Consider the following 13,293-nt stretch of genomic DNA (forward strand, 5'->3'; position numbering starts at 1 on the left):
TTCTGTGGAGGGTAATTCAAATAGAAGAAAAATTCACTGTTCCTATAATTCAGCAATGCATTTCAAAACTACAATAACAAAGTTGTCAAGTATGTTTAAGAAAAATGGCCAAAGTCATGATAGTATTTTTACTGAATGTCTAATATCTGTGCCATTAGTTCTGGGCTGATTTCTTTCCTACTCACCATGCTTTGTGCACAGCTTATAAATCTCTTTTCATCATCTTATATGACTTTTGTAAAGCAAGCCTAACATAATATAAGGCAGAATGAAAGAAAGTCAGTGAAGGTCGAAGAGGCAATCAAATTATTACAGATTTCTCAGTGAACACTAATGGACCTTCGTAATGTGATTAGTTGTGAATATCTGTGCCCTCATTCACAAGGGGGCATTTCTAGTAAAAGTATAGTATATTCTTTGCTCAATTTGGATTGATTTAGCTAAATTGTGCTTTGCAGGGTCTGATGACTAACTCCCATGTTAAAGTTTCAGTTTCAATAATAGTAATATGTTAAATTACTGAAGAGTAACAATTGCCATTATCTCTTTGCCATGATAAGGTTCTGATGATGCTTCTAAGCAGCACCAATTTTTCAGGTAAACAAAATGTAGCAGTTAAAAGGTTTTTAATTGGGTGAACAAAGGGGTAATTGCACGGCCTAAGAAGCCTTAATGTATAATTTTAAATTTATATCCTGCAACACATAATGTGTCTTGTTAAATTGATCTCTTTGACCCATGTTGTTTCAGCTTTACACAACATGGGGCACATTTGTGTTTTAGCTGTTCTTGTTTCATTTGCTATATTGGTGACAGATTTGTCTTGATCTTAATGGATTTAATGGTTCTGGATGCAGTTGTACTATCTTTGGAAAATAAAGTTCGTGATACGTTTATGCTCTTAAATCAAGCCTTTTCTGAGTGATCGCACTGGTACAAATGTGTACTGCTGATTTTTCAGCTAATGGGGACATGAAAAAAATCAAAATATAAATAGTTCATATACATAAGTGCATAATAACCCTTGCATTATTGTGAGTATTGCTCTTGGACTGAAACACCAGCCCTGGCTAAGTATGTTCTGATAGCCCCTAGTTTAGATCTCTACCCAAGATCTTGTTGATATTAATCTGGGAACTACTTCTGATACCAAATGCTATGACTGGTACATTAACTGGAATAGCCTGTTAGGACTTAGGAGAGAAATTGCAGCTGCCTTCTAAAGAGTGAACAAGGTTTTAAAATCTAAAAAAAAAAAAAAAAAAAAAAAAATCCAGGCAAAAGTGTTTATGAAAAAAAAAACTTCGGATAATTGGGGACTTATCAATCTTTCTGCTGCTCTTCCTGAAAACTTCCAAGAATAGAAAGAAAGCATTTTCCCATTTGTTTTGTAAAGAAGGGCAGTTGGGGCAATCAGGGCTTGTGAGCTGGTGAATTACTTTAGTTATCAATGTGTGACCAATGAGTAATCTCTGACCATTCTTCCTAGTGGTTTTCAAGTCCGATATCTATAAATATCATCTGACCATCACAAAATGACAAATACGTCTTTGCAATTGATGTAACTTCTTTTATTAACTTCTTATGATTCTATTCTGCCTGATGAGGCTGACTGAGAACAAAGTGCCCTAACTCATACCACAGCCATGTTTTTATTGTTCAATTCTCATGTTGATTTTCTTAATTCACTATGTTATTTATGGAACCTATTACTTGTTTTAATGATTACTGTGTTATTTGTGAATTTTTAATTGCTTCTTTTAATTGTTCTTCCACTGCTGTTTATTTCTACTTTGTGTTTGTCTTTGGAAGCTGCCCTTTGGGGAGAGAGGGTGGGTTATAAATAAAGTTGTTGTTGTTGTCGTCATCGTCAAAGAGATGAACAATCATGAAATCAATTGCCATGTGACGGGCAAATTTAAAAAGAATTTGCGGCAATGTACCCTTGGCTTTTCTGCAAAAGAAACCATTACATTGGCAACTTCCTCGATTATTAGCTTCCCTTCATATCAGTCTCTGCATTCATTAACACAAATCAGAGTTAAAAAAAGAACCCAGTTGAAGCTCTCAAACTATAGTCATGGGAAAGAATGATGATGTGTTGAAATATCTAGTGAAATTTCTTGGCACTTTACTAAGCACTACTGAATTAACATACCTATACTGTATCTGAACTGAAAAAATACATTTTTTAATATTAGGGTGGCAAGGAATGCTGACACGGAGATTGCTGTTGCTGACTAAGGATACTTTACTGTTTTTCTTTACAGATTAAACTAATCTTGTAGTGTATAACTTTACAGCTGCTGGGAAGGAAAAGAATTTCAAACTGCCTCCAAGATCTCAAATTTTATGTATTATGTTTGAAAGTAATACTATTGCATCTCAAAAAACCTAACAGGAATGTAATTTAAAACAATATGGGCATCTAGGAATACCCTTTCGTCTCTAATGCAGAATTAATATCAGTAGCACCTCCAACCAAAAAGAGGTTACTCACCAACTTGTTCAGATTGTATAACACAAGACAATATGATTCCTCTGATGTGAAATTTAACTGAGGATCGGTGTTCTTAAGTCTTAGAATAATAATAGAGTTGGAATAGACCACATGGTCCATCTAGTCGAACCCCCTGCCATGCAGGAAAAACACAATCAAAGTACCCCTTGCAATCTGCCTGGTTTTACTTTTGCCGAAAGATTTCTGTTTCAAGGTTAGAAAGATAAATATTCACCATCCATTGTTCAGAAGATGTTACTTGTTTAGTGATGCATGATTTCTTTTCTAAATATCAGATTTCCTGGACATGTAGTTTTAAATATGTGGCCAACTAGTAATATATGTATTTCTAGCCCTTGTTCACAAATTATTTCCCTTCATCTAAACCTCTATGCAGTATTAGTGTATAACACTAAAGAAGATAAAGCCATTACTATATGAAGTACATATATGATGTGCATGTGTTTTTACTAGACTGGGAAACTGAGTTACTCTGAATTTTGTGTGCCTGATTTTCAGAATGTCTTTAGTTTTCAAAACTATCTGAGATATAACCTAGTTTATGTCTTCTTTTGAACATTTGGGAACACATGAAGAATGTTTCTCCTGGTTAGAGTTTTAAGTTTTGAACACAGAAAGAATTGATTTTATTTTTAATCTCTGTAAATATGGTGCATTCTGTTTTCATTACTTCCTACTCTGTCAGTTGCTGGAGGAGAAGAACACTTTTCATCATGTTCATTTTTTACCTTAAGACCTTTTAAGAACATCTTGCTTTTTCTCTCATGCTGTTAAGACAAAAGAAGCTACTGAACCTGCAATGTAACACTGCTGATGCTGAGATGTTTCCTGGACTTCGTGGATTGCAAATAGTCAGTGCCATCATCAATTGCTCCTTTTTGTCTTTGCAGGTGACAGATCAATCTGTTAAGGCATTTGCTGAACACTGTCCTGAGTTGCAGTATGTTGGGTTTATGGGATGTTCTGTTACATCTAAAGGAGTCATACACCTTACCAATGTAAGTACTGTGATAAATTTTGGTAGTCCTATACATTTTGAGAAATTCCATAGAAAAAATTGTTTTGAAACAATTTACAAAAACGCATATCTTCCCGGGGACTCTGGACCTCCAAATATGATGGAAAAGCTCTCTATCCCCACCCATGTGGTGGTAAGATTTTCAAACAAAAATATTTTCTGCATTTTTTTAATGCTGAATGGCTACTAAAACAGCTCTGGCGGCCACATGCAGCTGTCAGGGCACCTCTTGCCCACTTCTGTTCTGGAGCCATCCATGTTGGCCACTTTTATATGACTTGTGAATTGTATAGTTTAACTATGTGCTTTGTGAAGAAGGAGTTAATATTGTCTAGCCTCATTCAACAACATAGCTTCACCCCAGTTTTTTATATTGTTCCTTGGGTGGGTGTTGGGGTGGGAGAGTCTCTGTTTTTCCCAGATTATTTAATTGTATATCCAGCCCCCCCTGGATCTCTTGAACCTTAATAACTACAGATCAGTATCTAACCTTCCTTTTTTGGACAAGGTGATTAAGAAGGCAGTTGCCCTCAAACTCCAGGCAGTATTGGATGACACACATTTGACCCATTTTGAACAGGCTTCAGAGCAGGATATGGAGTTGAGACTGTTGTAGTTGCCGTAGTGAATCATTTCCATCTTAACCCTGTGTGTTCCTGTTGGTGCTTCTAGGTCTCTCAGTGGCTTTCAATACCATCAACCATAGTATCCTTCTGGAATGCCTAGAGGAGTTGGAAATCAGAACCACTGTGTTGCAATGGTTCCAGTCGTACCTGTCAGGCAGGTTCCAAATGGGATTGGAGATAGCTGCTCCTCATAAAAGGAACTGTTATATTGCCATTTAACAACTCCCACAAGGTGCACTTTTATCTCCAATGCTTTTTAATATTTATATGAAACCTCTGCGAAAGCTCATCCACAGACATAGGATGGGGTGTTATCAATATGCTGATTATATGTAAATATATTTCTCCATGCCTTAAAAAACAGCATCATTAAGGATAGTGTGTTTCCTGTGACTGAATACTTGGAGGAGGTAATTGGCTGGATAAGGGGAAAAATGAAACTGAATCCAGATAAGACAGAGGTGTTTGCCATTAAGTGTTCAGACAGAGGGATGGAGGTATGCCAGCCAGTTTTGGATGGGGTTAAACTCCCGTTGAAGCTTGGGAGCGCTCCTGGATCCATCTCTCCAAATGTCGGCCGTGACATTTGATGATAAGGAATGCTTACTACCAGTTTCGGTTGATACACCAGCTGCGCCACTTCCTAGAATCCAAGGACATAAAGATGGTGGTGAATGCACTGGTAACTTCAAGTTTGGGCTTCTGTATTGTGCTGTACATTGGGGTACCTCAGTACTGAGTTCAGAAACTCCAGTTAGTTCAAAACATGGCAGCCAGATTGATTACAGGAACATGTAGGAGTGAGCATATTAAACCCATATTAATGTCACTCTACTGGTTGCCAGTTACCATATTTACTCAAATAGTGTGGCATCGATAGAGAGAGAAAAATAATTTGCCTGAGAAGCAAGGAGAAGCTTGTCCAAATATTTTCTTTCTATTTTTTTTATTGTAAAGGCTGTTTCAAGAGAGTTGCTTTAAAAAGAAAAACCATGCTGGTTGTCATATTCTGGCACTTGCAATGTAAAAATAGACCTTTTTCATAAGGCCAAATAAATAGCTAAGTTGAGGAAATCTGGGGCTTGCAGTCCTCCTAAAAACCCTTCTAAGCACTTCTCTCTCCTTTTTTTTTTTTTTTTTTTTAAAAAAAGGCAATTTCAAATGAGCTTTTTTAAACCTGCTGGATGAGGGATTTTGGAACTTCCGTACAAAGGAGTACTTTTTTCTAACCATTTTCTTTCTTTTATTTTAAAGTCTGGGAAGGGAGGGAGTCCCTTCTTATCTTCTCAGCTGGGAGCCAAGGAAAACTGTTTGGGAAGTATTGAAAACCATAGTCAAAGTTGCTGTGCAAATTCCAATGGTTAGCAACAGTTTATTTTAGCTGGTTTGTTTCAGCTTCCCTCCTCACTTTGGGTCAAAAAGGCCCTTCTCCTTAGCCTCTCAACTGGGAGGCTAAGAAGAATGGCTTAGGGAAGGCGGAGTGGGGTGGGGGGTGGTTTGCATCTCAGCTGGGAAGCAAGGAGAAGTAGCTGCCCCCACCAAGCTGAGACTGGCAAACTCATTAGCCTTGGCTTGGTGGATAGGCATGGCTTCCCAGTGGACCTATTTCAGAGCCATTCAAGCGAGTTGCGAAACTGCCGTCCTCCATCAGGCCGGGACTGTTTACTAGCCTCAGCCTGACAGAGGAACACAGACAACTTTTGGCATGCGATTCTAATGTGCCATCAAATGTAATTCATATCTCCATTTTGACTAAGCAATTTAACCAAAAGATGCACATTACATTCCAGTATTTACTGTTGTTTTCTGGAAAATTACAAAGTGTTGGTTTTGACCTCCATAGCCTATATGGTTTGGGTCCAAGTTACTTATAGGATCACTTTCTCCTGTAATCTGCCCTAAACACTGAGGTCCTCTGGGGGACACTTCATTCAACCAGCCAGAACTTGACTGGTGACCGTCACCTAGAAGACCTTTTCATTGGCCACCCCGTAACTGAAATGACCTGTAGAAGAGATCCGACAGCTAAACCAGCTGTTGGACTTAAAGACCAAATTGAAGGCCCATCTCTTCCGCCAAGCCAACTCAGATAACTTTCAATCATGAATACATTCTATTGCTGCTATATGCTTAATTTGTATCCTGTGTTTGGTGTATGTTTTATTTTTTAAATAGTAGTATTGTTATCTATGTATTTTATTGTATGTATTTTTTTTTACTTTGTTGTACACCGCCTCAAGCCTTCATGAGAGGCAGGTAATATATAAAATGTATTATTCTTATTCTTACATCATCATCATCATCATCATTATTATATGCCTATCACATCTTTCTTGCTGATTTTTTGGTTCACATTACCATGACATGTAGGAGGTACATAAGCTACTGGATCATTTTGATCCCTTTTCTGAATTTCATGAGCACTATAATATCTTTTTGGATGTGTGGTGGTCAAAACCGCATATAACATTTTGAGTTTGGGAACCTTATACATTTGTGTAAAATCTGATTATGTTAGCAGTTGCTTTCCATTTTTAAATAATCTAACATGTATTTGCTTCTTTCATATCAGATGCACGTAGATTAAGTTTTTGTTAAGCAGTCACAAAGATACCCTCTTTGCTAGTCACCCTTAAGTTTGGACTCCCATCAGTACGCATTAAAAAATTAGGACTTCAAAAATTCCCCTTGGATGGGAGACCATCAACATATGCATGGTAGTGCTATAGGCTATATTTCAGAGGAAGGAAATCACCTCTGCGTGTTCCTTTCCTAAGAAAACCCCATTATGATGTGGCTATTGGGCGACAGGCAACCTGAAAGTACAAACATGCATCCACAATTTATCTTTAGCTGGATGCTCATTTGCAGATCCAAGCATTTGCATAGAGAGTTTGTTATTTGCAATTAATGCCATAATAATCTGAATTTGAAACTATAGAAAGTTGCTATCTGTGTTTTATACTTTTATTTTACAAATCAAATACATGTTATATTTTTATATTCTTAATGAGGATGTAAAAGTCATGGTGTATTCTGCCTTTCAACTGAAATGAACATTGCTGGCTAACCATTAAGATTTCCTGCAAAGCAGGGCAACATAGTAAAGACTAGCTGGGGAGCTGTCCAGCAGCATTAGCCTGATTAACAGAAAGCTGTAAGGATGATACCTTAGTTGTGGAAAGAAAGTAGAATTTTGATATGGAACTGTTGTATCACTAGCCTGTGAATAGTAATCAAGGATTTATCTGATCAGTCTAGTTATCCATCTCTTAAATTCTGATAATTTATGGGGCCCAGATCCTTACCCATGCTGATCTTGATTAACTTAAATACAGGTTATCTCCCTGAGGTATGCTTTGTTACGTTGCAGCCAAATTTTGCTTCAGGCTCCTTGCCTTCTTTATTTTTCATTTTCTGCTATTTGTGGAGGTCACAGAACTGAGGGAATGTCTTGTAAAATATGTAATACTTCCATATTCTAAGTTTCCCTGTTTCTATTATAATTCTGGAATATTTCCTTAGGGATTTCTTCAAGGTGCTCTAGCCCCTTGTTCATAGTGGTGCTCATAGAGTTCTGCTCATATGAGCACACCTCCTCTCATTGAGAGGCTAAGAATTAAATACAATATGCCATGAAAATGTTGTGATAGCTAGTTTTGCTTTCATTTCACAAAAAAATTATAAAGTTACAGGGTTTTAAAATGTCCCCTTAAAGTCAATGTTTTTCTTTTTCCAAGTTAATCTTCGCCCACTCTCTCCCAGCCAATCACTAACTCCTCTCATTTCCCTCCAAGTATCTAAGCTCGCCCCCTTCAGGAAATGAGATTTTAAAATGGATGCCCCCGGCATCCTTTCCAAAATGGCTGCCAAACTTCCAGGGCTTACATTTTTAGACTTTTCCTGCCCTAACAGGTAGGGAATTCACTACTTGCTTGTGTCATGCTTCTCTATCATTCATGGCATAATATAGTTATATGAATGCATGTGGTATTATTATTATCATCCATACATGGATAATCTGGTATTAATGCAGACAGCAATGTTTATCTGTTGTCAAAAATTAAACATTTTTCAACAATATGGAATAATGACACTATTAAATTACTCATATAACAGTGTGGCCTATATCCAGTGTTACTGTTGATGTCTGACCTCCAACACACACACACACACACACACACAAATCCCTTCTCTCAATCCTCCAGTTTTTGCAGCATCTCCAAACAGTGGAGTATCACAGTTATTCAGAACATTTTGTGGTGGTGCTTTGGGATTAAAGTAGGGAGGGAGAATCATTCCCTCTTGTTTCTGCTGTTCCATCCCTGGAAGTATCTCATTAGGTGCTGGCTATTGTATTATTCACTATAGTGAAGAGTTCACTGGGTTGTTGTAGGTTTTTCGGGCCATATGGCCATGTTCTAGAAGCATTCTCTCCTGACATTTCACCTGCATCTTTGGCAAGCATCTTCAGAGCCTGTGAGGTCTGTTTTAGTTCACTTTTATACTGGATGTATTAACTTTTTAAAGAGTATGACAACTTTCAATATAATACAATAATGTTCTATGATTAATATACCAGCACAGTATCTTAAAGGTGCTTTTAACCGGAGCGTCATACAGGGAGCATACCACCCCCCTGCTGTGTCAGCTCCACTGGCTGCCGATCCAGTTCCGAGCACAATTCAGAGTGCTGGTCTTGACCTATAAAACCCTATACGGCTCCGGCCCAGTGTACCTGTCCGAACGTATCTCCTTCTACGTCCCACCAAGGAATTTAAGATCTTCTGGAGGGGCCCTGCTCTCGGCCCCGACCTTGTCACAAACGAGACTGGTGGGGACGAGGGACAGGGCCTTCTCGGTGGTAGCCCCCTGCCTGTGGAATTCACTCCCTGGGGAAATTAGATTATCGTCGTCCCTCCTCTCTTTTGGAAGGAAATTAAAAACATGGATATGGGACCAGGCCTTTGTGTAATCTGGCAGATTAACAAGGACAATGACGACAAAAGCTTTAGAAACGGATTATGATAAGCTGAATGGCTCACTAATTACGGAACTCGATGAAACGATGGCCACCAAGCTGGCTTTTTTCTATGAGATTTTATTGTAATAATTCAATGTTTTAACTATTTATAATTACTGTTGATATGTATTTTATTGTGTTTAACTGTAGGCATCGAATATGTGCCAGCTGGAAGCTGCCCTGAGTTCCCCCCTAGGGGGTTGAGAAGGGCGGGGTGGAAATGCTAGAAATGAATAAATAAATAAATTTTGGTATTGTTTCTAGCAGTTGTAATAACTTTTTTATAAGATCCTGACCTCAGGGGGGTTTTGCCACCTATTCCCTTGTTATTTTGTGTGGTAACTGTGATAAGGCACTCAGTTATTACTGTGCTTGTTGCTCATTAGAAAAAGTACTTCTCATTTTGCAGCTGGAAAGGATACTGGGTTGGATTCCAACAAAGTCATCATTAGAGTAATCCTATTGAAATCAATGGGATAGAAGTTAGTTATTAAATTCAATCGTCCAACCTAAATATGGATCTGACTTGGTTCTGGGCCCAGCATTTCAATCTGCCAGTAGAAATATTTGCCGTAGCTCAGAGCTCAGCTTACTATATTCTTGCTGGCAGAAGCTGGGAAGCAGTTTTCATTGATTTCTCCTACTGTGAAATTCTCAATACCATACCCTACTCTTCTAGAAGACCTTGAAAACATGTTATAAGGGGGTCTTGGGAAATGAATTAAGGTGTAATGATTTAAAACAACAGATTTTCTCTTTTCATTTGTTTCACCAGAAGAAATGCTGTAGTGTGTTAGAAGCTTCTGTATATCCTAGGAATTCTTGTAATTGGCAGTTGACCCAGTAGACTTGATCCAAATTTATTTATGTGCAAATGGACTGGCAGAAGGTAACATTATTGCCATCCCTTCCTTCCTTAAACCAGCTACTTTAGACACTTGGCAAATTTTTGGGTAATGCTGCTGAATTATGTAGATATGTGTGAGTCGGATATAGAAAACTGTTGAGAGCAACTTTTAGGAAGTTGTGCTGTTGCCGGCCACACCCAATGTTTACAGTTTTCACTAAGCTGCTTTAATTAGTGACTTGATTTCAAAAGTGTAAAACCATATTGTTTTAAATAATGATACATTGTTTAAATGTATCAATTTTGTTTTAAATAATAATTGATGTGGACATTTTTCAGGTGTTCCTGCTTCATTTTTCTTTTTAAAGAATGACTGGGAATTCAAGCATTCAACATTGTAAATAATTCTATAAGTAATTCAGTATTTAGATATGAATTACAATACCTACCATTGTATTTATTTTAATAGCTAAGAAACCTTTCCAGCTTGGATCTACGTCACATCACAGAACTGGATAATGAAACAGTGATGGAAATAGTAAAGAGATGCAAAAACCTTACTTCCCTCAATCTGTGTCTGAACTGGATTATAAATGACAGGTAACTTCATTATAGAAAAAGCAAGTTAACCTTTTGTGTTAAAATATTATTACTAGTTTATATTTATCAGAACCTTGGGAATAATGAAACTCAGAATTCTGCAAAATAGTTTTTAGATTTAATGTAGCTACAGTTAATCTTCACATTGAATATTTTGATGAATCGGATTGCTGATAAATCAATGCAGTGGGTCTAATTTTTCAGTTTCAGTTTTCTGTTATGTTTTTCTTTTTCACCTGTCATGTTAATGATATGTTGTATGTCACCTAGTTTATAACCACTGGTTGTTATATTTGTAGCATTAAAATTTCCTTCTTAAATGGGAAGGTAACAGATTCAGTTGTTTTCTCCTGGAAACAAAAATATGTTGAATTAGAAACTGTGAATAGGATCAACACTTGCCCTTCTGTTCATTGGAAGCTCCTTGCATTTATGGAAGGAACTGGAATCCCTAAAACATTTCTGGAGATATGAGAAGCAACTGATGGTTGTAAGAGAAAGGAGAAAGGACAAGAAGAATTTGGAGAGAATCGTTATTTCATTACAGTAAAGAATGTCTTATTTATCAGACCCATGGCATAACAACATGTTGAGAATCCAGAGAGGCCCTAAAATACCAGTAAACTATGATATCAAATGTATATAATTGTTAAAAAACAAACACACAATAATAATTAGCAATAGAAAGTCATGAAATAATTTGTTATTTCTTAAGAAAAAAAAGATAAACTTCTAGAAAGTACTAAATTTACATTAAAGCATCTTCAGATCAATTAAAATAGAGTGCATCATTGCTTTATTAAGTGTACTTCATATCAAAATCAATCTGTTTTCTGTTCTCTAATGATATAATATGTACCAGGATGATATTTAAACTTCAGAAAGGATTTCAGTCAGGTTTCACATGGCATCTGTGTAACAATTTGAGAGGGTGGCTAGAAAAAATCCTATTACAATACATAGTAAAAGTATGAACTCAATTCAAACCAATGTTATTACTTCTGAGTTAACCAATGTTATTACCACATGGGATTATTCAGTAAGGTTATGTGTATGCAGGCCTTTGAAGAGTTGCATTTACAAGTTGCTAATTCAAATCCTCATTTAAAGGCTCAAAGGAATAAATGTTTAGCCCAAGGTTAGACAAGCAGTGATCAAAAGGATGGTGGCAGAAACAAGAGATGGAGCTGTTTTCTTTTTTGCTTCCTCAATGAAGTAAACAAAAAAATAATAAGGTTACATTATTGAACATTAAAGTTCAGATTAGGATAAGTTTGGCTATAAGAATGGATAGTTCTTGTAGATTTCTTATAAACAAGAAATAATAAGGTTAAATTATTGGACATTAATGTTCAAATTGGGAGCAATTTGTCTATAAAAATGTATAGTCCTAAAGAAAAGGTTGAGTAGCTATATTGTGTTCCCCTTCCCCTGGGAAAGTGATTTGTATGGATTAACTATTGCTCTTCCTTGGTTAGTTTTGTGTTGTTGCTCTGGAAAGCTATGTTTCTGGATGAAAATGTAACTTAAAATTGTTAACATGAAGAATTTCTGCTTACAAAGAAGTTCAGAATTTGGTTCATTTGAAGTCTGCAGATTATGGCATAATACAGTATTGAAGTTCAGGTCTGTTTCATGTTTGGTTACATTTCTCAGCCTCGTCTAGTTCTAGCTCATGAAGTGGTGGATGCTAATCCATATGGCAGGAATTGAAATGTAGATGTTGCTGGTCTACAGTAGCAATTCAGTATCTAGAATGTCACACGTCTCGCATCCTTGCCCTATCTGAATATCCCATGGTGTGTCACAATACCTTACCAGTTTTTCAGAAAAAACCTACCTTATACATATTTTGAAAAGCAGGGGATGGATTTTTTTTTATTAAAGTTCAAATGTGAAATACTTATTCAGTATGCAGCATACTGCAGCAGACAGAAGACTGAATAATGAAAATAAATTGAGGATGGTGTGATAGACTGAATTGTAAAATGCTCTTGATATTCTAAAAACACAGATGCTTGATACAACTTGACTGCATTTAATTTTAATAGCTTTTATTTTAGCCAAGGATTTTCGTAGTTCACTATTTTTTATTTTGATGTCTTACTTGAAAAGTAAAGTGTACCAAGATATAATGTACATATAAAGGACAATCTTCTTTTTGTGTTCTTTTGAACCCATCTGATGGAGTTATAATGAAATTGGTTTTTAATTTTTTTGTGTATGTTTTAGCAGGTTTTCACGTTTTATGATATTTATTTAATTTGTCTGCATGGTTTTCCTTTCTGGCAATTGAATGTTTTGCCTTTTGCTCTCCCACCAGTGAAATTACAAGAGAACACCACATTTTGGGTTAACTATGCGCAACTTTTATTATATATTACCAATCAATCTCTGTGTGATCTGCCAACCAAATTTAAAGATTTAACATAAACTTGAACTTGTACATGTACTTGAACTTGAATTTGAACTTATACTTGAATTTGATATGTCATAGCACAAGGCAGTGGCCCTTCAAGACCATGTCATCATCCAACAAGAGTGAGACACCATGGTCCCTGGATGCAACCCACATGTTGCTCCCAAGAGGACCCCTCAGGTAAATGGGTGGAGAATTTAATCACACACTCCATCCTCCTGTGAGGCACACCAATATGT

The 13,293-nt window shown here is 36.7% G+C and overlaps 1 protein-coding gene across 2 annotated transcripts in view; it reads left to right on the forward strand.

Annotated features, from left to right (window-relative positions):
- FBXL17 (F-box and leucine rich repeat protein 17) overlaps window positions 1–13,293 on the forward strand; it is a 192,200-nt gene that overhangs the window by 51,080 nt on the left and 127,827 nt on the right. For both annotated transcript variants that reach the window (XR_010909329.1, XM_060761877.2), the window contains exons 5-6: window positions 3,412–3,519; window positions 10,505–10,635. Coding sequence is in view for 1 of the 2 variants with exons in the window: in XM_060761877.2 (XP_060617860.2) it covers window positions 3,412–3,519; window positions 10,505–10,635 (239 nt within the window). In the remaining variant the exon portion in view is untranslated. The remainder of the gene's footprint in view (window positions 1–3,411; window positions 3,520–10,504; window positions 10,636–13,293) is intronic.

The sequence above is a fragment of the Anolis sagrei genome, chromosome 2 (assembly GCF_037176765.1).
Source record: "Anolis sagrei isolate rAnoSag1 chromosome 2, rAnoSag1.mat, whole genome shotgun sequence".
NCBI lineage: Eukaryota > Metazoa > Chordata > Lepidosauria > Squamata > Dactyloidae > Anolis > Anolis sagrei.